Raw genomic sequence first — 27,841 nt, 5'->3', positions numbered from 1 at the left:
ACTGTTACTTGGCACCCTTTGACACTCAGTAATGGTAAGTGAATGAATTTATGAATGCATGAGCACTTTAGTAGCTTTTGAAGTGTAACTTTCAACGGTAACTGATAAATTATTTCAGCCTTGAATCTCCATTTCCTGTTATTTCAGTGTATGACATAAAGTAATTGACTATCACACATAAGACACCTAAACAAGTGTTCTTTTTTTTTTCTTTCACTTTACATATCACAGCTCCATTCAACCCAAATAAAGATGCAGATAGCATAGTCAAGTTTGACACTTTTGGAGATGGAATGGGGCGATACAACGTGTTCAATTTCCAAAATGTAGGTGGAAAGTATTCCTACTTGAAAGTTGGTCACTGGGCGGAAACCTTATCGCTAGATGTCAACTCTATCCACTGGTCCCGGAACTCAGTCCCCACTTCCCAGTGCAGTGACCCCTGTGCCCCCAATGAAATGAAGAATATGCAACCAGGGGATGTCTGCTGCTGGATTTGCATCCCCTGTGAATCCTACGAATACCTGGCTGATGAATTTACCTGTATGGATTGTGGGCCTGGGCAGTGGCCCACTGCCGACCTAACTGGATGCTATGACCTTCCTGAGGACTACATCAGGTGGGAAGACGCCTGGGCCATTGGCCCAGTCACCATTGCCTGTCTGGGTTTTATGTGTACATGCATGGTTATAACTGTTTTTATCAAGCACAACAACACACCCTTGGTCAAAGCATCGGGCCGAGAACTCTGCTACATCTTATTGTTTGGGGTTGGCCTGTCATACTGCATGACATTCTTCTTCATTGCCAAGCCATCACCAGTCATCTGTGCATTGCGCCGACTTGGGCTGGGGAGTTCCTTCGCTATCTGTTACTCAGCCCTGCTGACCAAGACAAACTGCATTGCCCGCATCTTCGATGGGGTCAAGAATGGCGCTCAGAGGCCAAAATTCATCAGCCCCAGTTCTCAGGTTTTCATCTGCCTGGGTTTGATCCTTGTGCAAATTGTGATGGTGTCTGTGTGGCTCATCCTGGAGGCCCCAGGCACCAGGAGGTATACCCTTGCAGAGAAGCGGGAAACAGTCATCCTAAAATGCAATGTCAAAGATTCCAGCATGTTGATCTCTCTTACCTACGATGTGATCCTGGTGATCTTATGCACTGTGTATGCCTTCAAAACGCGGAAGTGCCCAGAAAATTTCAACGAAGCTAAGTTCATAGGTTTTACCATGTATACCACGTGCATCATCTGGTTGGCCTTCCTCCCTATATTTTATGTGACATCAAGTGACTACAGAGTAAGTCTTTGATTGTTTCTTATTTTTCTTGTTCTTTCTCCTGCCAGTGTTTCTCGTGTAGTATTTAAAATAGACTCCTTTTATTTCATCTCAACGAGTTGGGTAATTTCAAATGCCATGATGAGCCTGTATATTATATGTTAAAATTAATTCTACATGTAGAGAGCATTTAATTCATACCTACCGCATACAGAGCATTGTGCTAGGCACAGAGGGGAAGATAAATATAAATGATATGGACATTTACTCAATGTATAATCTAGTGGGATATAAAATGTAATACACGTACACATAATATTAATTAAACTTAAAAAGTGATTGACAATAGAATAAGACTTAAACTAAGAATCTAATTGTGAATCTATTTGAGAATACTTTAAATTAGATATAGGAGGACTTGGCTACCATGGATCAATCTGTAAATTAAAATATACTTGCAACATTAAGCCAGCATAAGTTTAAAGACTTTCACTCATGCTTCATTACTTCTCTAAAACAGATTAAAATACGATGTTAATTTGCTATGTCTTTTCTATAGCTTTAGTTATATATACATGTATATTTTTCTTTAAATAGTTAAAAACTTTACTGTGCATATCCAGGTAACCTAATTAATGTTAATTAATACATTATTAGTAATATACAGTTCAAATTTCTGGGCTCCCTTATAATTACCATCTCTTTTGAAAGAAACTTCATCATTCCATTATAATATTCCAAATTGTTAAAATGCTACATAAAATGTAGCATTTTATAATTCTGATTTCAGTATCTTACAATGAGTGAGTATAAGAATGTTTCTCTCTTCAGGCATTTGTTTTTTATTCTCTATGTTTCTTAAATTGTCAGAGATTAAAGTTTTCCAGAAACATAATGGTTTACTTGCTGCACCATGATTTCACAAAATGAATTGCCTCCATAGGTTGTAAAAATCCTCAAATCTGTTGTTTACCAGCAATTCCTACATTGCCAAAATCTAGAAAATTGCAGCCCAAAAAGAAGACAGAGTGGATATAAAATTTCAGTTAGATAGGAAGAATAATTCAGGAGGTCTGTTGTATAACATGGTGACTACATTGTATTCTTGAAAATCACTGAGGGTCCATTTTTAAGAGCTCTTACCATAAAAAATGGTAAGTACGTGAAATAATGCATATGTTAATTAGCTCCATTTACCCATTCCACAATACATACATATTTTAAAACATCATGCTGTACATAAATGTATACAATTGTCATTTGCCAATTAAAATAGATAAATACTTTTGTTAAAAAAAATGGCAAATCTGTTTAAAGCATGGGATCAAGATGTTGGCAAATTATATTGTGTCTAGTCGCTCTAAGTTATTCACAACCATGTGACTGAAACCTATGGGCTACATTAAGGGATGAACAATAATGACGAAGAACATAAGTTCAATGTTGTGGGGCAAGACTACCTATAAAAATTTTGGAAAATTTTAAGAAGAAGAAACATCAGAGCTGGATCAGCAAAGTCAAAGAGCAGAGTATATGAACCACAGGGGAGTTGGAGTGTTAGAATTTGGGGATTAACATGGAGAACTATAGTTAATGTATTGTAATGCCCCATCTCTATCTTTTGCCTTTATATATACATCTAGTCCCATAGATCTGCATGATTTTTTTTTTTTTTAAGTTTTTAGGAAGCCAGTCTTAGCAGACATGATTTGGAGTACTGGGATGGCAAAATAGTTATAATACTAATTATTTTGTCCTGGACATATGATTTGAAATTCTTAATTCTCAAAAGAGCTGATTAAAAAAATGACAAAGCAGAAAATACTACTGAGAATAAGTAACATTATAAAAATTTAATTTTATTCAGTGAATTAGCATTTACTTCTAAGACATACAAAAAAATGACTTTCTTCTTTACATGATAGCAATAGAGTAGAACAACGGACTGAATGGAATTAGCTGAAGACACCAGAGCTTTCACCACATAGAAGAAGTCATAAGGCAAATGAAATGGGATAGAGGTTGTGGAATAGAGTTTTTTAAGGTCCATGATAATTCAGGCATCCAGCGACGCTAAGATGATCTGAAGCCTCACAAATAATACCAATCCTAAGTTTACAAAAGAAATGAGAAAGGTAGACGGAAGCCTCCAATGTAGTGTTTTTCAAATTTGGCTGCGTATTTAATCAACTGGGTAGCATCAAAAAAAAAAAAAAATACCTGGGACACAGCCCCAGAGATTCTGATTTAATTGGTCTGGCCTGTGGCTTGGACATCAGGATTTTTCAAAGCTTCCCAGGTAACCCTGATTTGCAGCCAGGATTGAAAACCTCTGCCCTAATGAATCACATGCTCTTCTTGTCCCACCAATATGTCTAGTTTGGCCTGCACTGTTTCTGAAATACTTGTCAAAGTTAGAAACTTGAGAAACTTTACATAAATATCTGTATTCTAGGTTTCTCTTAACAAAGTAAAAACATGAGCCCAAATTCCTACACTCAACAATTAGCTGGACCTGAGCAGCGCTCAGCCCTGAAGACAGAGCACTCTTACTCCTGTTGCCCCTATCTCCCACTGATCTCTGAATTCTCACACGTGGTCCCTTTCACTTACAAACTTTCATAGACCCTGCAAGCATTTGAACTTGGGACCCTTGCTCTAGAAATTCCAGAACAAGACTGAGATTTAAAATTTCCCAGAGGAAAATCATGTGGTTCAGACAGAATCAGCAGCAATAATTGAAGAGCAGCTGAAAAAATTTTGAGCATCAAACAGTCAACAAAGTTTATATCTCAGTGCTTTGCCACCCATTGTGAGTTATAAATAAACATAAGGCAAGATTCCAGTCTTCACAAAGTTTGTATCTCAGCTGGAAGAAAGATATTAAACAAGAAAGAATTCAAGAATTATAAACACAGAATAGTTTATGATTAAATTGGTGAGATAAACTCTAAATACCTGTGGGCTCCATAAGAGTTATATGAGTAAGATCATGATCTTTCCAGGATTACTTCTTGAAGACAGGATTTTTACCCCATAACCTTGGTGGGCAAGCACAACTAAGGTATTTAGAGAATATAGGGAATATTCCGGAGACTAGGCAGGAATGAACCAACCAGAAGGAAGCCATATCAGTCTTACTCAGGTGGAAAATGGGCCAGGGGCAAGGCTGGTTCATTTAGATGTTTAAGGGCTTTGAGGTCTTGAGTTTGTTTTGTTTTGGTTATTTGCTTGGGCAAAAAAGTGACATGATGAAAGGCAAGAGGGAAAGAAACCTTCCTGATCAACTTACTCTCCTAGATGCTTTAAACACATGAGCTCACTTATCTTCATTTTGATAAAATTTGGAAGCAAATTTTATTATCCATTAGAAAGATGAGTAAACAGAGGATAATGAACTCCCCAGGTGGCCAGTTAAGAAATAGTAGTTTTTCTGATTCAAATCCATGCCCGTCATACTGTAACACAGACGTATCCTTAATACGAAGGATGAATTTGAAAGGGTGGAGTCTAGATCAAGGAGGACTAATTGAAGCTATTATAGGAATTCAATACAGAGCAAACAAGACATTCAGTTAGAATAAAAAATTCAAAGGATTTTTGAGAAACTATCCAAGTCATCTCCTGCTATACTGCAACTAACCATTCTCAGTTTAAGAATCGAACACTGAGTCATTGGGATCTAATACACAGCTTAAATTGTGTAAATAAAAATTCAGCCATGTTTGAGTGGAAAGTTATCCATAAAGAAATTCATTTATAGTAATTACTGAGTGTTTTGTTCATGTCTTCCAAAAAATATGTGAGGACTTATTATAGGCCTTGGAGATAATGTTATCAACATAGGCAAGTCTCTCCTCTTTTGTAACTTACAGTCTAGTGGGAATAAGGTGAAGATGGAGATGGAGCATAAATAATGAATGAATGAAAATGCAGGCTCATTCAGTAGTGAATGCTGTAATGAGATTTTTTAAAATCCCCTTGAAAAGTGGGTTACTGAAGTTTATCTCAAATTTTAATGTGCATGCGAATCACCTGGGGATCTTGTTGAACTAAAGATTCTGATTCAGTAAGAAAGGATGGGGACCAAGGATCTCCATATCAGTAAGCTCCCAGGAAATGGAGATGCTACTAGACTAACACCATACTTGGAGTGTCAAGACTCTAGGTTCTTTTGGGGGTTGTAGCACATGAAACAATTTACTTACAGTAGGCAGAGTCTTGGAAATTGACTCTAGAATTTTGACAAGGTTCAAATACTTACAAAGAAATTCCTATTTTCCCATGCTGACTATTTTGAAGATTCAAAAATATATATTATATCTCAAATTCTGTAAAAAAATTTTTGTCACCCCTACTTTGCTGGTACCTATTTCATAATATTCCACTGAAGAAAAAATTCCACTGAAGGGAAGCAGCCAGACATTGGAATTCTATGTGCTATGCAGATGAAACAGCAAGTTCAAACACTCTTAAACAAAAATATCTTAGAAAAGAAAAGCATATGGCTACAGTTTAATGACTAAATGGAAGAGTGATTTGATATGAGAAATAGGCAGGAGAGTTAAATCATGTAGGACTTTATAAGCCATAGCAAAGAATTTATATTTTATTCTATATGGAAAGGAAAATCACTGAAAGATTTTTAAGCAGGGGAGTTTATGATCTCACATTTTAGTAGAAAAAAACAGGCTGCTGTAAAGACTCTATTACTATATGGCAAAAAGGCATAAATGAGGAGACTGGTTAGGAAGTTGAGGTGGGTACTGGGGTCAGAACCATCCGACAATAGGATGTTAACAATGGAGATGGTTAGAAGTAGAGGTAGAACCTGTCAAGAACAGTGAAAGGTTTTTACCCTGTTGCAATCTACCAGGTTAGCCTGCCACAGTTTCAGAATCCTTGTGTCAGAAGACATAAGACTCCTGATTCAGAAACAAAGAACTTTATTACCTTGTAGTCATAGCAGTAGCCAGAGTATCAACACTTGTGTAGGGTCCTGGAGTCCTGATTTCTTTCTTTCTTTCTTTCTTTTTTATTTTTTTCCAGACAGAGTTTCGCTCTTGTCACCCAGGCTACAGGGCAATGGCATGATCTTGGGTTCAGGCAACCTCTGCCTCCCGAGTTCAAGCGATTCTCCTGCCTCAGTCTCCCGAATAGCTGGGATTACAGGCGTGTGCCACCACACTGGGCTAATTTTTGTATTTTTAGTAGAGACAGGGTTTCACCATGTTGGCCAGGCTGGTCTCGAACTCCTGACCTCAGGTGATCTGCCCGCCTCAGCCTCCCAAAGTGCTGACGAGAGCCACCACACCCAGCCAAGTTCTGATTTCTACAAGGCAATGCAGAGTGGGCTAGGACACCTGCATAAGCAGTACTCAAAAGAGGATCAGTGTTATTTTCTTTTTGCCTTAGGATCAAATATACAATAGCATAGTGCTGTTATTGATCCTATCCTTATTTAAAATGTTGACATTGTGTTCATCATGGACTTGGCATTATTTTTGATATTTTAAATATTGCATTATTGTCTTGATTAATGCATTTTTGATGTCTCCTTAAATTTGTATCTCAGGCAAGTGCCTCACTTGCTTTACACTAGCCCCAGCCCTGCCTTTCCCCTAATAGGTTAGGGTGGTGATTTGGGTGTCTATCACCAACAAGGCTTAAAATTTTGGGTTCCTCCCCGCTCTGAAGTTCCTCAGCATACTTAGTCTGGTGTGTATGGACTTCACCCACCCTTCAGGATGGGGAAATTTTAATCTAACCTTAAGTAGTATTTTCCTTAAAGCAGCTAAAATTAGGATGGGGGTAGGGGAGTAGGGCAGCACAGTGAGAGAGCAGCTCCTTGCCAATAAATAAGACACATTTGTTTTCAGTTTTAAGCACTCAGCAGCTACCTATGGCTCAACCATATAAGGTCCAATATTTTTGTGCACCTAAAAGAATAAATTATGAAATAAGATCATCATTACTGTCACTATTCGCTTCAACTTTGGTGACCCATTGACTAAAGCCAGAGCCTATAGCTTTCTGGCTGGAACTCATGGCTTGTGCACTTTACTAATTTGGCCTTGACTCACACAGCAAGTGTGACTTGCTTCTTTTTGATACAAAATTAACAGGGCGTTTGCTCTCTCATCATGATAATATCTCTTAGGGTCTTGCCTTGTTTTAGCATAAGGGTTGGGGAAGTTTTCCAGGGCTGTCGCTGATGGTAGGAATTTGTCTAGATTTCTTTGCATCCCTGTCTCATTCTTTGTGAACACTGTAAACCAATCCAGGTGAGTAAGCGCCCAAATACAAATCAGTGCCTCATCTATAGCTTCCCAGAAAGCTAAGTTCCACTGAAAAACAAAACAAAACTCTGAATCCTTTGACTGTCATCTTGGAATGCATCTAAGTTTGGAATAAGAGACTACAGCTGGGGATTAATCCTTTAAGGGCCCAGCTGTTGCCATTCTTCCTTAACAAGCATATGTGCCCTGATGTCTCAACCTCCCAAGGAAACCAGTCAAAGTTCGAGTGATTCACCTGGCTTCTACGTTCTCTGAAAATCTCTCAATGCTCAGCGTAGGTACATGTCTCTGCAATTTTTGTGTAAAAGACAGTGGAATTTTATGCCTACCCAGGACAAATGTTAGTACTAGTTACTAGAATCAGGTGGATCTGAATCCAAACGGGAAGGAAATTCACCCCACTCTACCCTCCAGAGAAGAGTTAACGACAGCCAGGGCATCAGTCTAGGAGCTGTGTTTAAACCTACTTCCTGTTACTCAGCCTTCAACCACATCTCCAAATCCTCCTCCTTAACAGGCAATAAAGTGGAACAGTATTTATTCCTGCTTAACCATACAATTTGGTCAACATGTTTGCTACTGATTCCCACGTACTTCCTCAAATCCTGTTAATCAGTCCTTGAAGCCCTCATATTTTCTTTCTGAAAAAGCCATGTGTCTGTTGGCATTCTTTCCTCATTGTCAAAACTGTCAAAGACTGTAGTGCCTGAGATTTTACTATACTTGCAAGGCAACAAGTTAGCTTACCACAGTTTTACTAATGCTAGCAAAAAGAACTTTATGACTCACAGCAATAGCAGTAGCCAGAGTGTCAGGATTTGCACAGGTTTCCTGAGTGCCACTTCTCACAGGGCTACACAAAGTAGTCCAGGTGACTGCTGTACCATCAGTGGGTTACATCACAGGAGAGGAACTCTGAGACTAGGGAACCTGAATCTTTTATAATGAGTAGTATGCTGCCCTTTGTTCTAGAGGTAGTCACTGTCTCTATCTTCTAAAGCTCTTTGCTACACAAAATCCTTGAAAAGACATTCTGGAACAAGGGCAGAGCCTTGCTCACAAAATAACATGAGAAGCTCATGTAGAATAATTTCCCAACAGAATTTGCTGTTGGACTGGATGTATGGGTGTAATGGTAAAATCAAGGATGGTCTTTAGCTTGCACACTGGGTGGCATCTGGTGTCACTTACTCAAACAGTGACACTTGGGGAAAGGGACCAAATTTTGATTACATTATTATGATATGCCTATTTCATTACCAAAAGAATATGTCATGATGGCAGTTGAACATTTAATTCTAGAAGCCCAAAGTATAGGTCAAAACCAGTAATAATTGACTTGGACATCATCAATATTTAAGCCATGAAACTCAATGGGATGGTGAAGAAAGAGAGTTCACAACTGAGCTCTGGGCAAGTCCAGCACTTAAAGTTCAAGTAGAATAGATAACTAAGACAAAGAACCACCACTGAGGGAAAGATGTGTCCAGGAATCCAAAAGGAAGGAAGTGATTAGCTGTGTCAAGCATTGCTGCGAGTTCGACAAAGATGAAAACAGAGCATCGTGAGCTGGTAGTATTCAAAGGGTCAGAACACAGAATTACAGACAAAAGCAGACTTTTAATAGTGTGACTTACTGATGGAACTGGATAACTGAAACTATGAGACTGATATTTGGGGCTTTGTAGTAAAAGGTGTTTCAAAATTATAACAGGTATGCTGAATAAACATGGTGCACAAACTATGATAAAAATACAACTTTAATGCTCCTTCCGTTATCTCTTCAGTATTTAGCAAGGGTAATCATCCCCCACCCTGGGATGGAAATTCCTGTGCACATATTCAAACACCAAATGTTCACCACATGTGAGGCTCCATTCTGGTGCTGGGGATAGCACAATGAGAAAAAACGTTCATGACCTTGGTAGACCCATGAATTTATATGCTTTTAGGTAACATACGGTACTACCATCATTTTCAATTGAAAATTGTCTTTATTAAGAAATTAAAATATCTAGTCCTATATAATAATCAAAACTATGTCCTCTTGGCATCTTCCTTGGTGTTCATGTTCCCCAATCCACCAGTTGCTACTTCCCTCTCAGCCCTGATTAAAGAGTAATAAGGAAGCAGTAAGATAGTTCTTCGTGGCTAGATGACTTTATGATCTCTAAGTTCACACATGGAAAGGTACATCCTTCAGATGCCTGGAAGATGACTAGAGGGTGTTTTCATTTTTCACATAATCTTTAGAAGTTACCCTCTGGCCTTTTCCCCTGAAGGACCTTGAGTGAGTTGACAGGCAGTTCTCTTTTGTGATTTGTCTCTGGTGGCTCCATGCTCATTCTCAGGGCATCCAGCTATCCTACCCCAAGCCTCTTTCTGTGAAGGTCTCCAGGCCAAGACATAGGCCCAAGACCATGCATAATGGCTCTTGTGTGGCCCATCTTGTCCATGCATACCATTCACATAGCCTTTGCTTTGATAAATTCTCAGAACAAAGGACTACCCCAAGACAGTTGCAAGTTTTATGCAATGCCCCTAAAGCAATGAGCCTTTCCACCACCTTCTTGATTTCCAAGGCAGGAATCAGGTCCCAATTCAGGGCATCCTCTTCCTGCAGAAACACCTGACTTTTTGTAAACGGCCACATTGAAGCATTCCTTGCTTCAGCGAGGAGACAAAAATCACAGTACAGCTTCGCCCAAGATCCCCTCCTCCTAAAAGCCCCTTCTCACCTCTTCTTGTAATGTCTTAAAGTGTGTGAGTAGTTTCAAGGGTTATAGAAATGCTTTCAGAAAAGGTTTGCTGGAAATCTTGCAAATTTGGATTTGTCTTCCCCTCCCATGATCTCTGATATCCTTCACACTGGCTTCAGAGTCAGAGGCAGCAACTGAGGCAGAAAGAGGACAATTCTAACATCATATTGTACATATATGTAGAAAACAAATTCTCCCAGATTTATGAAGACTTTTGCATCACAGAGTCAGATAGCAGCTTGTTTTCTGAGAAGTTGACAAGAAAGGAGCCTGCGATTAGGGGCCCCAAAGTGGAGAGCACTGGGATAGTTAAGAGAGACAAGAACTTTAAAATGATGAGGATGGATTATGCTTTCAGGATTCAAAGTAAACAAGGTCTAAAGAATTATGCCACAGGGCAGCCTGAATTTTTTTAAAAAATCAAAGGTAAAATGAAGCCTTCTAAAATTATATGGTTTCTCCAGTTATGTGTTCAGTCTTCAGCTTTCCTTGGTTAGAGAGGAAGGTCAGAGACTTTACAGAAATGTTTCATAGATGCCTAAAGTCATTTGGGGCATTTGAAACCATGCTACTTTATAATAGCATGTGCCTAAGGGGAAAGGAAAACAAATCTAAAGTTACTCTGGGATGAGAATGAGAAGACATGATAAACCCTGGTTCTGGGGAACTTTCAGGGAAAACAGTGAGGGAGAAGTGAAAATTATCTGTCAAGAATGGGTGTATAGAAGCCTAGAAAACATGAAGATTGAACAGTGAGTACCCGATGAATCAAAATTCCAGAGAGATGCCAACAAGATAAGCAAAACAAAGGTACCACAGAAGAAAGCTGATAGTGATCCCCAACAAAGAATAGGGTAAACCAGTAGTTGATAGGCAGAGCTTCCAGCAAGCAAGGGAGATACAAAAATGTAAAAAAAAAAAAAAAAAAACCAACAAATTTGTTTATAATAACCTTAAACCTTAAACAAGCCAAGTTCATAGACTGAAATCACCAGCAATCTGGCCACTTCATCATTGAATATGTTTTACTATTTAAGATTCCAACTTCTGTGGTTTTACAGAAATATCTTTATAAAAATATAAAGAAAACAAACAAGAAAATCCATGCGAAGTCTTGGCAAGCATTCAAAAGCACCCCACACAAATGGTGTTTGCTTACAAATCCTAAGCAATATTTCCAAGACCCCAAACATAGAAGATTCAATATAATTACTGTACTGATTTGGCTATAATCAGAATAGAGCTGTCGATTATTCTGGGTTTTTCATTTTGGTCTTGTTTCAGCACTCTCTTTAGTTGGCCATTTGACTGAATGTACAGCCAGACACTTACTAGCCAACCTTCTCTTGTAGGTGCAGACGACAACCATGTGCATCTCTGTCAGCCTGAGTGGCTTTGTGGTCTTGGGCTGTTTGTTTGCACCCAAGGTTCACATCATCCTGTTTCAACCCCAGAAGAATGTTGTCACACACAGACTGCACCTCAATAGGTTCAGTGTCAGTGGAACTGGGACCACATACTCTCAGTGTAAGTATGGAACTCAGCACTAACTCCTTCATATGTAACACTGTAGTCAGGACCAGCCTGCCAAGAACAGGCAACACATGTCTGTCCCCGTGAACAATCTCAATTCGATTTTACTAAGTATGGATTTGAACACTGTGAGTCAGGTATTGTGCTAGGTGCTGCGGATGCAGTAAGGAGCAAACAAGTCAAAGTTTCTGTTTGGGCAGTACATACAGTCTGGCAGGGAACAAAGACATTAAATCCATAGCTGCGATTAGGGGTTTGACCATGTTGTGAGGTTAGATAACCTGGTCTCTAGTCCTGTTCTGGAGTCAATTTAATCGATAACTTCGAACAAGTCACTCTATTGCTTTCTGCCTCATTTTACTAATTAAAATAGGGGACTGGACTAGATTGGTGTTTTATAAAGTATATTCTATGTCACACAGATGCCAAAGGAGCTTCATGAAAAATTAAAAGAGGAAGATAATAAAATACAATGAAAAATGCTGCATTCCTAATTCCCCCTTGGAAGTTTATAGCATTTCCTTTAACATAAGTGTGTTATAGGTTTTGAGAATCTCTACGCAAGAAAACCTGTTTAACTTTGTTAAAAGTTAACAAAGTTAAAATAATTTTAAAAATATTTTATCACAGTAAAACTAACATCCCAAGGAACACACCTTGGAAAATGCTGGAATAGATCTTCCTCCTACTTCAATGACACAATGTTTTCTCAGCTGAGAAGGCAGTGTGAACTGAAGGATACTAGAATAGTTCCCAGTCCCAAATTCTCTCTGCTACTGGCCTGCAAATGTCTGAAACACTATCCACAGAGAATCATTGATTTAATTCTTTAGAGTTCTCTAAAGCACAAATGTACCTGAAGGGGAAAACCTTTTAAGCCATTTTCAGCTAACTTGTGGTGTGAAGTAGAAGCAATTCACTGACACTGGATGAGGGGGAAGAAAAGAACTGGAGCCATGAGACGGGGAGGGAGGACAGAAAGTGACAGAGACAAATGACTGCTTCAAAATTTTGCCTCGAGTTGATTAGAAAGGATACTTCAAAATAACTCAGCATCACAGGGTCAGCAATCACATTAGTGCCCCAATTTCTCCACCAAAGTACAGAATTTAACAGGGCAGCCCTTCCCCCAGGAAACTGAGGGAAGACTGACAGGCTGAGAGCATGTGTTCCGGGATAGGCTGCACATTCATGTCTTTCCAGCTAAACTCCAACGTGTCACAAAAGTTGAGTTTCAGGGCATGGCAAAGCCTGTGAGATCATTTTCCATGGATCTTAGCAAAATATGTTTATTTCTTGAGCAAACAAAGCTCTTCTTTAGCAGGCTAATCTTAACAGCTACCTAGTCCAGACCAGAGAGAACTGTCAATAACTTATAAAAATATTAACAACAGTTAACAGGAACTTTCATTTGTTGAGTGTTTTTCATATGTTGGGCACCGTACTAAATACTTTACACATGTGTGTGCATGTGTGTGCTGTTTTATTCAATGCTCTAACCCCTTAAGGTAAAGAAACTCACTCAGGGTCACACACTTTAAAAATGGCAGAACCAGAATTTAAAGTCAGTTCCTGTGATTTCAAAGCCAGTGCGCCTAACCACTGTATCGTGCAGCCTCTCCTGGAGAGCAAGCTGGAAAAGTTCTCATGATGCTAGGTCCTTGGCAGGCTTTGCAGAGAGAATAAAAAGAAGGTTATCCCAGCAGAATTGTCTCATTGCTAGCTCAGAACTTTTGCTTGTTATTAGAACAATTTAGCAGAGTTCATAAGTCTTCCATATAGAAATTATTCAAAATTTCATATATCCAGACCTCAGTAATTTAGAAATGGCAGAATTTTCTAATGCATATGCTGGGAATTAATAAATTCCAGAAGGGATAGCAAGGGCACTTTCTCCAATCAAGTCTCTTGTTAGAAATTCAGAAATATCCATTTACATAAAACCAATATACTGCAACCACAGCAGAACTGTTAAACTATTGCTCAGTATGCTAATCTGATAGTGACCCAATTAGTACTTGAAGACAGGTGTTTGAACAACATTTTTGGAACGTTTTGTTAATAAAATTATAAACTTTTTTTTTTTTAAAAAAAGGTCTACATTCAGACCTCATTGTTTCAGCAATATTTCCCTAATTAATCCAAATCAATGAAGTAGTACCATGTAACAAAGTGAAGATTTTATATAACATCTCTTGGCATTTTAATGTGCATAAGTAACAAATACATTCACCTGTTATTTGCATTTTTACATCTTTTATTCAAAGGAGTTATATATTCATGAACTCATTTTATCCTCATGAGTACCAGATATCACAAGTTCTATTTTATAGGTAAGAAAATTGAGAATTGAAGTTACTTCTCAAGGATATACAATGATACAAGAGTCAAGAGTTGACCCTGGATTTCCCAACTTTCAATTAAAATCCTTCCCATTTTAATAAGTTGGGAGTATTTCATATCAAGAAATTTATTCATTCATGAGATTATTGAGTACCTACTACACACCAAAAATTTCTAAGCACTGTGTACACAGTAATGAATTGGACAGAATCCCTGGCCCCATGAAGCTTGGTGTCTAGGACAGTGGTTTTCATACTGTAGACTGTAAGCCATTATTGGGTCATGAAATCTAGTATCTTTGGCCAGTGTTTTTTAAAAGAAAAAAATAGAAAATGTTAGAGTGCATTGCATGTAATAAAGGTAAGGCATGAAAGGTAAGTCATGAAGAGTTACATGTATACGTGTACCAGGTCTGGGTAAAATGTATTTATTTCTATAGATCACAATCAAAGATGTTTAAAGGCCAATGGTCAATAGAATTCAGTTCTGTGTATGAACATGTTACTGACCCACTTTGGTAGGAATTGAAGCAATTATTTAATATCTTAGTGTCTGTTTCCTCTATTGTATATTCAGTTCAATTTATATCCATTTCCCTCCTAAATACTAGGAAGTATGTTGCTTTAGAAATCAAGAACATTCCTTAAACTGCTCTGAGTTCATTAGATAAAGCATATGTTTTTCTTGGGTTGTACATGATTTATGTTCTTCCAGTGAGTATAATGTTAGCACTTTATTTCATTGGGCGATTGTTAATATTGCTGCTGGTTTTCTGACTTTCTCTTCAGAGGTAAAAACAACCCGCTGTAGAGATGAAAGTAAGCTAATATGGAAATAGGGTTATCTCGTTTCCTCCACTTTATCTATTTCTGCATAACAAACTTCTCCATAACTTAAAGGCTTAAAACAATACCTCTTTTTATTATTATCTCTCACAGTTTACAAGTCAGGAATTCAGACAGGGCTTGGTTCACCTGCTCCATGAGGCTGAGGTTCTTCCATGGTTTTAAGCAGAGACTGAGCTGATCTGGAAGATCCATGATGCTTTCACTCTTATTCCTGGCATCCTGGCAGGAAGCCTGTCCATGTTGGCTCCTAAAGAGCATATTCCATGAAAAAAGGAAGTAAAAACTGGCTTGCCCAAGAAACTGGTATAGCATAATTGGTACCATACTTACTTATCAAAGCTCAGATTCAAGGGGAGGTGCATAGACCCCACCTCTCAAAGAGTCTGTGACCATTTTAATTATGCCACACTTTCCCAATCCCCAATTAATCCAGTACTGCATCTTATCAAGAATTACAGTGACTTGACACAATCCTGTATGATACCAAGAAGTCACCCAACTGGAAAGTACAGCCATGTCAATTCCAAGTTAGTTCTCTGGCAAGAGAGTAGGAGAAATACCACATTACTTTGGAACCTAGGAGAGCCTTCTGATGGCAGCCAAGGTGGTTGATAGCAGAAAGAGTATTGGTGTTGAATTTTTAAAGCTGACTGGTTGCTCCAAAAAAACTGGAAAAGCATAACCAAACTCAGTAGCAGACATGAAAGAATGAACGTGGTTAACAACATCTTGGAAAACTGAAAAGTTTTACATATTGCTATGTGCAAGAGTATAATTAAAGTTGTGCCTAATTAACTATAGATAGTAGAAGTAAGAGTAACAAAAAATGAAACCTTAATTTTTCTCCATTAAGAATACCCATGGATCAATGATTCCCAGATATTTGTGTATGAAAAATAACTCCTTTGAAATGGAGATGCCCTGGTCCCACCCGTAGATATTCTAATTCATGTGGTCTGGAGCAAAGGCCAGAAATCTGGCTTATAACAGATACCCCAGTTGTTTCAATAGAAGTGGTCCAAGGGAAATATTTTGAGAACCTCTACCCAAACCATCCTTGTCTACTTCATCCACTGATATCAGTGCAGTCAGTGCAGGGAGGGTCTCTAGCCCATCAAAGAGGAAGCAGGGTTTCAGAGACAAAGTGGCATTCTGAATTTCCACCCTTTGCTTCATAACGCCAGTGGCCATATCCCCATGCAGTGATTTCCCAGGCTCCCTCTGGAACTTTCAGGGAAGGCATTTCCAGCATAGAAGAACCTGGCCACTCAGAAAACACTTACTAAAAGTGGGCATGCTCTTTCTAATGGCAGTATAACTCAGACACCTTGAAATCCTAAACTCATACTTTTAATTCTACTCCCACACCCACACACATAAGCAAATATCCTTTCTATCTGGATGAAAAAGAGGTCATTTTTATTCTCTTCTGCTCTAGAAGCAAAAGGGATTCCCAAAGCTAGTTCCTAAGGACAGGCAATCAAGAACATATGTTGGGAATGTAAGTAGAACTGCATAATATTTAAAGAGAAAAGCTGGAAGTACACATGAAGTTACGTAGTATAAAACCCTATAGCAGTCATGCAGGTGAGAATATTGACACTAATATGATTTTGTATCAGCATAGACTGGGGAGAGAGAGGTGAAAAATGAAGCGTGCCCCATAGTCTTCAGAGCTATTATGTACCCAGACTCGGTCGTATAAGGATATGTGTCTCTTGCTGTAATCGTTCAGATGTATGTATGTCATTATCATGAAAATCAGTCCAGAAACTTCGACTATGTAATGATGCCCAGATTTTGGTCCCCAAGGAGTTGTAGGGATATGGAGATTGATTTTCTCTGCCAAGAAAGTCACTTGTTTAGGTGGTAATGTGTGAGCCGTTCAATTAATACAATTACTTATTATCACAAAGTTTTTCACATTATAAAAAGAAAGTGATGGTATAAAAAGATTAAGTGAACACTCTCCTAGAGTCATGGCTCATTTTCCACACAGCTACAACCACAGAAAGCAAGCACATGAGACCAGACTTTGGCCTAGTTAAAAAGGGGCAATGGCCTAGTTAGCAGGGGGCAAGCCATTGTTAAAGTCTGAATATGACTTTATAAAATAAAAGCATAACACATAACGCCCAAGCTTCTTCTCTATAGTTCAACTCCCGAAAAACAGCATCATGTGCCTGTACTCTAAGTTCAGGGAGCCCCACATGACACTATGTACTAGCCTGACCAGGAAAAGTAGCAAGGTATTTAGCAATACAGACTGAATTGATGGTCTTTCTTGTCACAGGTATCTCATAAACATAAATCTTCAATGGGCAGTGCAGGAAGAACTAGAGTATTCAGCAAGTCAAGCCAGCTGCTTTCATGGAGAATATACCCAAAGCATCCAAACCAGATGAATGTTAATCTATTTTTCCCTTTAGAAATTTCACAGAAAAGAGGCCAGGCACAGTGGCTCACGCCTGTAGTCCCAGCACTTTGGAAGACCGAGGCAGGTGGATCACCTGAGGTCAGCAGTTCGAGACCAGCATGGCCAATATGACGAAACCCCATCTCTACTAAAAAAAATATATAAAAATTAGCCAGGCATGGTGGTGCGCACCTGTAATCCCAGCTACTCATGAGGCTGAGACAGGAGAATTGCTTGAACCCAGGAGGTGGAGGCTGCAGTGAGCCAAGATCATGCCACTGCACTCCAGCCTGGGAGACAGCAAGACTCCATTGCCCTCCACAAAAAAAAAAAAAAAAAAAAAGGTCCACAGAAAAGATAACTATTGGGTACTAGGCTTATTTCATCACTTGAAATCTGTATAGCAAACCCCTGTGACACGCTTTTACCTATGTAACAGACATGTACCCCCAAACCTAAAATAAAAGTTAAAAAAAGAAAGTCCACAGCATTCCTGAGAATCTCATTCCATTCCCTTTTACTCCCTTTGTCACTGTCAATGGAAGAAGAGAGTCTCCAGCTACAATAGGTAACTCTACATGTATTAGGGAATGGATGTTTAGTTCCTCTTTCTTCTATTTAACACTGTCATTGCGTTTGTCTCACAACTGCTTTTTTCCATCCCTTAAATCATTTTCTCTTTATCTCTAATATGTTGCTAGGTTTTCCCCAAGTAAATATAGCCCACCTTCTTTAATAACAGTGACCACAAGTGTCAGAGCTGGGAGGGCCACTTTGGAACATTTATTCTAATAACCACATTTCTAGATGAGAAAACTAGGGCCCTATCTACTAGATACTTTAGGAATTTGGTAACTGGAGTTATAGATGAAACTCTCAAAAGCTGCTGTGTGGCTCCTCTGGCCTCCCTGGATTTGCTGCCTCAGCTCAGTTACAAAATTCAGTTCATAGACTATTCTGACAATGAGAATGTTAGCATCTGCAAATTCAATGGTTTTTTGTTGTTGTTGTTTGTTTGTTTGTTTTAAGTTAAAAGCTTACTTTTCAGCTCTATACCTGATGGCATCTCGTTCTATCAGCCTGGGTACAGACTTGTTCATGTAGTCCCATAATGTTCATGGAGTCCCATAATGACACTACGTAGAAACCTGGCCAAGCAAGTTAGGTTTGAATGTGGCTAGTGGAAGGTGAATAAAGGTGAAAATAAGAGGCGAGGAGAACAGAGAGGAAGTAGATCATGTAGGTCATTATAAGGATATTTGCTCTTTGATTGAAAGAAATGAGAAAGCACTAGAAGGGTTTCATCAGAGTTGTGGTATGACCGGACTTTAAAAGCATAAATTTTGGCTGTGTGGGCAAAATATAAAAGGGAGCAGTCAAAGAGATCATTTAGGAGGCACAGTCCAAATTGTGGTGGTTTAGACCAGAGTGAGAGACAGCAGTAGAAGCTAATAAAGTGTTCTGATACTGTACATAATTTAATGGTGACACTAACAGTATTAGTTCCACTAGAAAGGAGACTAAAACTAATTTTATTAGAGTTTAACACTTTTGGTTTAGACTTTTGTCCCTAGGCATAGTAGCACATGCAACTCATATTAGTTATCTGAGCCTCAGGGTGAATAAGTTTCTGATCCTTGTTTGAAACATATTTTGATAGAAAAGAAGAGAAACTAGTGATGTTGGGCAACTAAGATAGTGAAAAGAATGCAGAATTGATAGAAAAGCACAGAAAAATGAGCCTTTTCATTTACCAATTATTTATTGGGCATCCCTCTTTGTACTTTTTGAGGGAAGGAGAAGAGTAAATTTTTATTTTATTTTATTTTTTAATTTTTTGAGATGGAGTCTCACTCTGTCCCCCAGGCTGGAGTGCAGTGGCAAAATCTCAGCTCACTACAAGCTCTGCCTCCTGGGTTCACACCATTCTCCTGCCTCAGCCTCCAAGTACCTGAGACTACAGGCGCCCACCACCACGCCCGGCTAATTTTTTGTACTTTTAGTAGAGATGGGGTTTCACCATGTTAGCCAGGATGGTCTCGATCTCCTGACCTCGTGATCCACCCGCCTCATCCTCCCAAAGTGCTGGGATTGCATGCATGAGTCACCGTGTCTGGCCAAGAACATATTTTAAAGTAACATGATGTGGCAAAAATGGAGGGAAGTATTTAGTTGAAGACTGATGGTTTGAATGTTTCCTCCAAATTTCATGTGTTGGAAACTTAATCTCCAAATTCGTATCCTGATTGGAGGTGGTGTCTTTGGAAGGTAATTAGGATTAAATGAGGTGATCAGGGTGGGGCCCCCATGATGGGACTGATGGCTTTAACAGGAGACAAAGAGAGACCTGAACTAGATACTTACTCTGTCTCACCATGTGATGCCTCTCACCATGTCCTGAGACAGCAGGAAGGCACTCACCAGATGCCCGGTGCCATGCCCTTGGACTTTCCAGCCTTCAGAACCATGAGCTAAATAAATGTTTATTCTTTATAAATTATCTAGTAAGTGATATTCTGTCACAGAAACAGAAAATGGACTAAGACCAAGTGCTATTTTTGTTGGTAAGGTAATGGGTCATTAAAAAGCATCATGACATATCTTCTTTTTCCATAAATCTTGTCTCACAAGAAAAGAATCATTGAATGAAGAAGTCATGCTTTCATACAGCTCTACCTCCCCATTTGGAAACTACATCTTGGATTTGCAGATTTTTATCCCACAGCATAATGAATATGATGATCTTAAATCTACTGTTAACAATTTAAAACCATTACTTGGGTCATAAAGAGGAAGCAGTCACTGAGAATTCAGTCTATATTTTTTTTCTTTTTTCTTTTTTTTTGAAACGGAGTCTTGCTCTGTTGCCCAGGCTAGAGTGCAGTGGCACAATCTCAGCTCACTGCAAGCTCCGCCTCCCAGGTTCACACCATTCTCCTGCCTCATCCTCCCAAATAGCTGGGACTACAGGTGGCCACCACCACGCCTGGCTAATTTTTTGTATTTTCAGTAGAGATGGGGTTTCACGTGTTAGCCAGGATGGTCTCCATCTCCTGACCTCGTGATCTGCCCGCCTTGGCCTCCTGAAGTGCTGGGATTACAGGCATGAACCACCACGCCCGGCCTTTTTTTTTTTTTAAGAGACCCTTTTTGACAGACAGGATCTCATTCTGTCACCCAGGCTGCAGTGCAGTGACATGATCCTAGCTCACTGAAGCCTCAAACTCCTCAGCTCAAGTGATCTTCCCACCTCAGCACCTGAGGCACATGCCATCCTGCCCACCTAAATTTTTTTAGAGATGGGGTCTTGCTACATTGCCCAGGCTGGTCTCAAACTCCTGACTGGCCTCAAATGATCCTTCTACTTTGGCCTCCCAAGGTGCAGAGATTACAGGCCCAACCCACTGCACTAGACCCAGTCTATATTTCTTAATAATGAATTATTTGCCTTCCACTGTGAAATCTCTGACACAACCAGAATACCAAGCCAATGGGTAGTAGTCGTGTCTTCATCTGCCCAGATAACATCTATTAATCAATTACCAGATACAGTTCTCCTGAAATGGAACCAACCGACCCTAGCACAAGTAAAATTAAGATGATGAGTAAGAAAACAGATTCAATGACAAAGCAGGACACAAGAAAACAAACAGTTGGTGGAAACTGGATTTCACGACCATAATAGTAAAATATCTAAACAAACAGACTTCCTGGGAAAAAATTATTTGGGGTCATCAGAAGCAAGGAAATGGAACAGATGAAGCAAACTGGAATGTCTGTTCTGTTGAAATGTTTATTTTTTTTTTCTGAGACTGATGCAAAGTAGCACTGCTAAAGTAATACTGATTCTCAGCAACCAGTCTCAGCCACGAAATTGACTAACAGACTTGGCATCCATAAAAATCTATTAAATAAATATATTTAGCATTGATTGAGGGTCTAAATACCTGAAAAAATACAATAATTTTCTCCAAAGTCTGGCTAGCCCATGCATTACTGGTGGAAGAGAAGTGGATTTCACAGAGCAAGACAAAGCTGCCACTTGGTTACACTGATCTTCAATGTTTCACCAGTTTGTAAAGCAAAATATGCCTTTTGATAGCAGTGAATTACCCTTTTGTGATCAATAGTGGAATTTATAAGGTCCTTTTCCATTTGCCTTAAATTTTCACTTTGAATGGCAAAAGCACACCTTATCCTAGAGTATCCAATAGTTGCTACTTACCCCAAGTCTCAGGAAAGCCAGAAATAAGGCTACATGCCTCTTTATGTCTGGTAGAAAGGATGATTATAGAAATCTGCTTAACCATACTTAAGAAAATGGGCTAAACTTACGCCATTAAAAATCCCATAAGTATTTCATCAGAATAATAGAAAAAGCTCCTCACAAACATACACACACAAATGATAGTACTTTGCCCTTCTACCTATTTTACTACCTTGGTGAATAACAGATGGGCTAATATGGGAAGCATATGTAAAATATTTATGAAAAGCAAAGTAATTGAGATAGTAAGCTCACAAAACAATAATTTTCCTTACTATATTCAACAGCATGTGCAAAAATGAGAATTTTTTTCATAATAAAATGCACCAGCAGAAGCTACCGAAGAAATAATAAAAGAGAAGCAGAAAAATACAAGTTAGAGTTCCCTTCGACAGATTAAAAAGTATTTAGGGGAAAAAGGAGTTGCAGAAAGAGTCTTGTGGGTTTTTGCTGTTGCTATTTCTTGTAAGACTTTGAATTTGTATTATCTTCCTCTTAAAGAGTTTAGACATTCTGACGTAGGTTGCTCCTTTGAATGTCCTATGAAGGGGGTAGATGAAACAAAGTTGTGCTGTTAACTTCCATAATGATGTCCATGGGGTCATAGTAGATGACTATTTTATATTAGAACTTGAGGATTTTCCATGCAGCTATCTTTTGCAGACTCTGTCCTTCTTACCTAGGCAAGAGCTACCTAATTTTCAAGAAATTAGAATGCAATAGGCAAGCCGACTATACGAGTACACTACAAAGAATAGCATTACATCAAGTTCCATAAGAGAACAGGGAACATCAGAGTAGGTTTCAGATACAAACTTAAGAGGGGGTATTTGAATCCCAGGCCTTAGTTCTAGACTTATCCCTGTGACACATTATTCCTCTTCAATCGCTAAAATTGCATTTTTATCCTGCACAGAAATAATACAACTTGATCCTGGAAAAGATAAAGAGATTAGTTAAAATGTCAAAGGCAGCATGCCTGAATGGGGAGCTCACAACCTGAGTCAGTTCTCTTGGCAAGGGTAGTTGACAGTCATTGTCACAATGTGGCTTGAGAAGCACAAGCCCACCTGTCTCAAAAGAAGACTGCCCATAGGCTTCACGTTTGCCGGTCATTTCTTTAGTTTAAAAGATTATTTCCTTCTTGAAACTTCCATTGGTTTCCTGAATCTTTGAAATGCAAACATTTATATGATCATTCAGGAAATATTTATAGACAGTCTATTCCATGACCAGCACTAGAGATAGAATAATGAAACAGATAAGTAAAACCCCTGCATATTTTCTAGTTAAGGGTATAGGATGATACACCAAAAATAATAATAAGCAAGAAAAAACTCAGGCAGCAACAACTGGGCTGGGCTGAGTTTCAAAACTGGGTGATGTGACAGTAACTGCTTGGCTATTATTTTAAATTAAGTGGGCTGACAACTACCTTTCTGAGGTAACATTTCAGATGTGGATGACAAGGAGGAGCCAGACATGAGTAGATCAGAGGGAAGAGCATTCCTAGAGAGGCAAAGGCTACTGTAAGGGCAGAAAGTTGAGAAACAGACTTGCTGTGTTTGAGAACAAAAGCAAAAAGAAGGAAAGAAAATTTGGAATGAGGTGAACACCAAAAGAGAGACATGGTCCAAATTATGATGGGATTTATAAGCCAGAGTAAAGAGTTAGAGCACACAGGGAAGCCATTGGAAGTGCATATATAGGTGACTTATATTTTAAAATACTCTCACTGCTGTATAGAGAATATACTGCAAAAAAGCAAAAGTGGAAACAGACAGGCCAGTGGTGCAGCTCTTGCAGTGATCAGGAGAAACATCATGGTGGGTTGCCCAGGGTGGTAGATGCAAAGAGATCTAGTTAGACATAAATCTAGAGTTGATTGAAACTGATGATAGGTTTGACATGGGGCAGGGTTGAAACAAAAAGGAATGAAACATACATTTTAGATTTTTGGTTTGGGCAATTGGCCAGATGGCAAAACCATTCACTGAGGAAAGGAAAGCTAAATGGAGACAGGTTAGAGAATTAAGAGTTCAGCTTTGGCCACTGATTTTGAAGTGGCTTTTAAACATCCACATGAAGATGTCAATTAGGCAGTTGGATACCAAAGGCTGCAGAAAAAGCACATATTGAATGACCTAGAGTGCTCTCCTAGGTTTCCAGTAACCTATTTTGAATCTCACTTTGCCTTGCCCTTTCTCTTACCTTACCTACATTTGATGAAGCTGGAATTAGATACAATATATGGAAATAATTTTTCCAATTAAAGTATTTATAAACAATAAAGCGCTCACATTTGGAGTTATGATTATGACCGCTTTCCATCAAGTATTTATCTGGCACATACTGTGTTAACAATTTCTTCATTGTAGAGCTTTTAATGGGCTCATATTGTAAAGAAAATTGAACCTGATCCTAATAAGATGAAAAAATATCTCCAAAAGAGTTAGCATGTCGCATGACTCCAGTGTAACTTGAGGTAGCCCTGGAGGTAGCCATACAAACTTGACTTCATAGATTTTCTTACATACCTAGCCAAGTAATCAACATAAAATTGAGGGGCTATAGATTCCCTAGTGGTGGACCTGCTGATAGACTTCGGTGCCCCAAGTATAGTGAATGCTCCCCCACTGAATGCCATATAATCTCATATTTCATAAATAGTTGCTCCTGTTTAAGGAAATTAATAGGGATTTTGCCTAGGTAAAATGAAAATGTATGGGTCAATTATATATCCACTATCAAGCATGGACATTCAAACATGAAGCCAGTTTATCTGCATGTTAACTTTGAGATATGTTCTTAAAGAATGGGACAGATGGCTGGTCACTTTGATCTGAGCTGTGATCAAGTACCCCAGAGGATCAGCTCCTACTGGTCAGAGTAAATACAAATAGACAGGCCAAGGGGTTGTATGACAGAGATCTTAAATGTAATGGAACACCATCTCTTCAACCTATTCTCTTGGCTACATGGTTTCATTTCATGGAGAATGGGGCTCCTTGCTTTTGTTCACATTCAGTGCAAAGAAAAAGCATTAAGGGTGAAATATATATAACTTATCTGTACCTAGACTTCTCATGAAATAAAACTTTACCAAAAACAAGTTAATAGCTAAGAATTATATCTAGGAAAACTGAGTGCCATAAAAAGAATGAATATAAATCCATACTATATAATATGGCTAGGAAGTACTGTAGTTTCCTATGACTGGCATAAGGAATTAGCACAAACTGTGTGTCTTAAAACAATACAAATTTATTCTCTCACAGTTATAGAGGCTACAAGTGTGAAAGGAAAGCATCATCAGGGCCATACCATAACACTGTTGTCACTACTTGTCATTAACAAGGGCACCATCCATTTGGAATATCTTTTCTGAGACCTGTTATGAAATTGAAGCTCTTAGCAACCCAGCCCTTACTAGTGTTTTTACCGAAGTTATCCACTTGAACAATGAAAATATATCAAACCATTCTCTAAGGCAGTGGAGTTCATAGATGACTCACGAACTATATAAGGCTCATCCCTGTATAGACAGAACAAAACTAATTAAGGTACTGAAAACGGTAAATAATTTAGTAACCTATAAAAATTACAGTGAGCTTTTGATTTTGCACATTGTATTTTAACCAGTTTATAGATTACCAAAGCTAATTTTCAACCTGCAAGTGACTTCCTTCAACAATGATTATATTTATAAATTCTCCGCCAAGAGGTATGTTCCAGGTTGCAAACTAATTTTGAGCAGAACATATTTAGAAATTGACCTACAAGAGCATTTTAACAATTTAGCATTTTCCAAAGCTAAATTAAAATGAGTTTTTAATTTTATTTTTTCACATTTTTTATTTCCATGGGTTTTTGGGGAATCGATGGTATTTGGTTACATGAATAAGTTCTTTAGTGGTGATCTGTGATATTTTGGTGCACCCATCACCTGGGTAGTATACACTGAACCCCAATTCATAGTCTTCTATCCCTCACCTCTTTCCCACCCTTTCCCCCTGAGTCCCCAAAGTCCGTTGTATCCTTCATGCTACAACTTTTGTGTCCCACTTGACTAACTTTTCTGTCCCACTTTGTTTTCCAGCCTCTGCAAGCATGTATGTGCCAACGGTGTGCAATGGGCGGGAAGTCCTCGACTCCACCACCTCATCTCTGTGATTGTGAATTGCAGTTCAGTTCTTGTGTTTTTAGACTGTTAGACAAAAGTGCTCATGTGCAGCTCCAGAATATGGAAACAGAGCAAGAAAACAACCCTAGTACCTTTTTTTAGAAACAGTACGATAAATTATTTTTGAGGACTGTATATAGTGATGTGCTAGAACTTTCTAGGCTGATTCTAGTGCCCCTATTATTAACAATTCCCCCAGAACATGGAAATAACCATTGTTTACAGAGCTGAGCATTGGTGACAGGGTCTGACAGGGTCAGTCTACTAAAAAAAAAAAAAAAAAAAAAAAAAAAAAAAATACGGTGGCAATATTACGTAACTTTTTTTCCTATGAAGTTTTTTGTAGGTCCTTGTTGTAACTAATTTAGGATGAGTTTCTATGTTGTATATTAAAGTTACATTATGTGTAACATTGATTTTCTCAGCACAAAATAAAAAGCATCTGTATTAATGTAAAGATACTGAGAATAAAACCTTCAAGGTTTTCCAGCATGGTGGATAATGGTTTGTTCTTTTTGAATAACTCAAGGTAATTTGAATGACTTCAAGTCATTTCCACATTTAATTTTAGAAGAAACTGTCTGACTGTGCTTTTGTTCACATCTATACATACTTCAAACTCAAGTTGTTACCCTGCTGAAGAGTTGTGAGCAGGGTCAGACTTCTCTATGGTCCACAATGATCAGAAATTGACTGGTAGAAACACCATATATATTAGACCATTTCAGCAACAATACACATTTTGATCTTCTAAAGCCATATCTGTGGGGCAGCCGAGAATTGCCCAGATAGAGATATGAGACAACAAGAGAGTTGCTATGTTCAGAATATAGAGACTGTGGCTGCCAGGGAAGATTTGATGGCTCTCATTTCCAAAAACAACCTTAATTACTATGAAATTGGCAGAGTATCTCCTCATTCCATTAGAAAATCACTCTCACCATTCACTGCTGAATGAGGCAATAAAATGCAGGGTATCTTATTTTCCAGTTTTTCAGTAGCCATGCTCAGGCACATTGGCTTGTTACTAGAATATTTTACTAACCTAAGTAAGGGAGTGAACAGGGAAAACATGGATAAGCTAAAACTGGCTTATTCTTACTAAATCGTGTCCTATTTTTATCAACCTTTTACTCACAAATCATTTATGAATGTAGGAAAATTTGCTGAGAATCTATGTGTCAGATCCTGTGCCAGGGGCCATGGCTAGGGAGTGCTTTAGTTTCCTATGGGTAGTATAAGGAATTAGCACAAACTGGGTGTCTTAAAACAAGAGAAATTTATTCTTGCACAGTTACGGAGGCTGAAAGTCTGAAAGGAAAGTGTCAGCATCAGCAGGGTCACACTCTCTCAGAGGCTCTAGTGGAGAATTCGTTCCATGCCTCTTCTAGTTTCTGGTGGTTGCTGGCTTCCTTGGTTTGTGGCCACATCACTCCAATCTCTGCCTCCATCATCACATCATCTTCTCCTCTGTGTCAGTTTTGTCCCCCGTGTGTCTTACAAGGACACTAGTCATTTGATTCAGGGCCAATCTAGGTAGATACTATAGGATGAGTTCATCTCAGGATACTTAATTATATCTGCACAGGCCCTTTTTTCAAGTAAATTAACATTCTCAAGTTCCAGGGATTAAGATGTGGACATATCCTTTTAGGGGCCACTTTTTATCCCACAACAGAAAAAAAATGAGTAAGTTGTAGTGCCTGCCTCTAAGAAGCTTAAAGACTGGAAAATATTATGATGAGAGGACGTTTGTGACCCAAAGAAGACAGTGAGAGGAAAGATGAGGAGAATTAGGATATGAAGTATCCACAGGCTAAACAGTCAACGCCTGAATAATCAAACATAATTATACTATTTTAAAATGCCTGAAAATAAGTAACAGGTACACAAAAAGCCAACAGGACTGGCTTTGG

At 38.7% G+C, this 27,841-nt stretch overlaps 1 protein-coding gene across 7 annotated transcripts in view; it reads left to right on the top strand.

Annotated features, from left to right (window-relative positions):
• The window catches only part of GRM3 (glutamate metabotropic receptor 3), a 222,742-nt gene extending 196,325 nt beyond the window's left edge, over positions 1-26,417 (top strand). For 4 of the 7 annotated variants that reach the window (XM_045388686.2, XM_065542395.1, XM_015447833.3 and 1 more), the window contains 3 exons: positions 232-1,298; positions 11,688-11,862; positions 25,842-26,417. In XM_045388686.2, coding sequence (XP_045244621.2) covers positions 232-1,298; positions 11,688-11,862; positions 25,842-25,915 — 1,316 coding nt within the window. In that variant the 3' untranslated portion in view covers positions 25,916-26,417. The remainder of the gene's footprint in view (positions 1-231; positions 1,299-11,687; positions 11,863-25,841) is intronic. The other 3 variants (XM_074035628.1, XM_065542397.1, XM_074035627.1) reach the window with 1 other exon arrangement.
• Positions 26,418-27,841: the final 1,424 nt, after the last annotated feature.

This window comes from Macaca fascicularis, chromosome 3, assembly GCF_037993035.2.
Source record: "Macaca fascicularis isolate 582-1 chromosome 3, T2T-MFA8v1.1".
Lineage (NCBI taxonomy): Eukaryota > Metazoa > Chordata > Mammalia > Primates > Cercopithecidae > Macaca > Macaca fascicularis.
The sequence above is the reverse complement of the archived record's forward strand: the minus strand, read 5'-3'. Positions and strand labels throughout refer to the sequence as shown.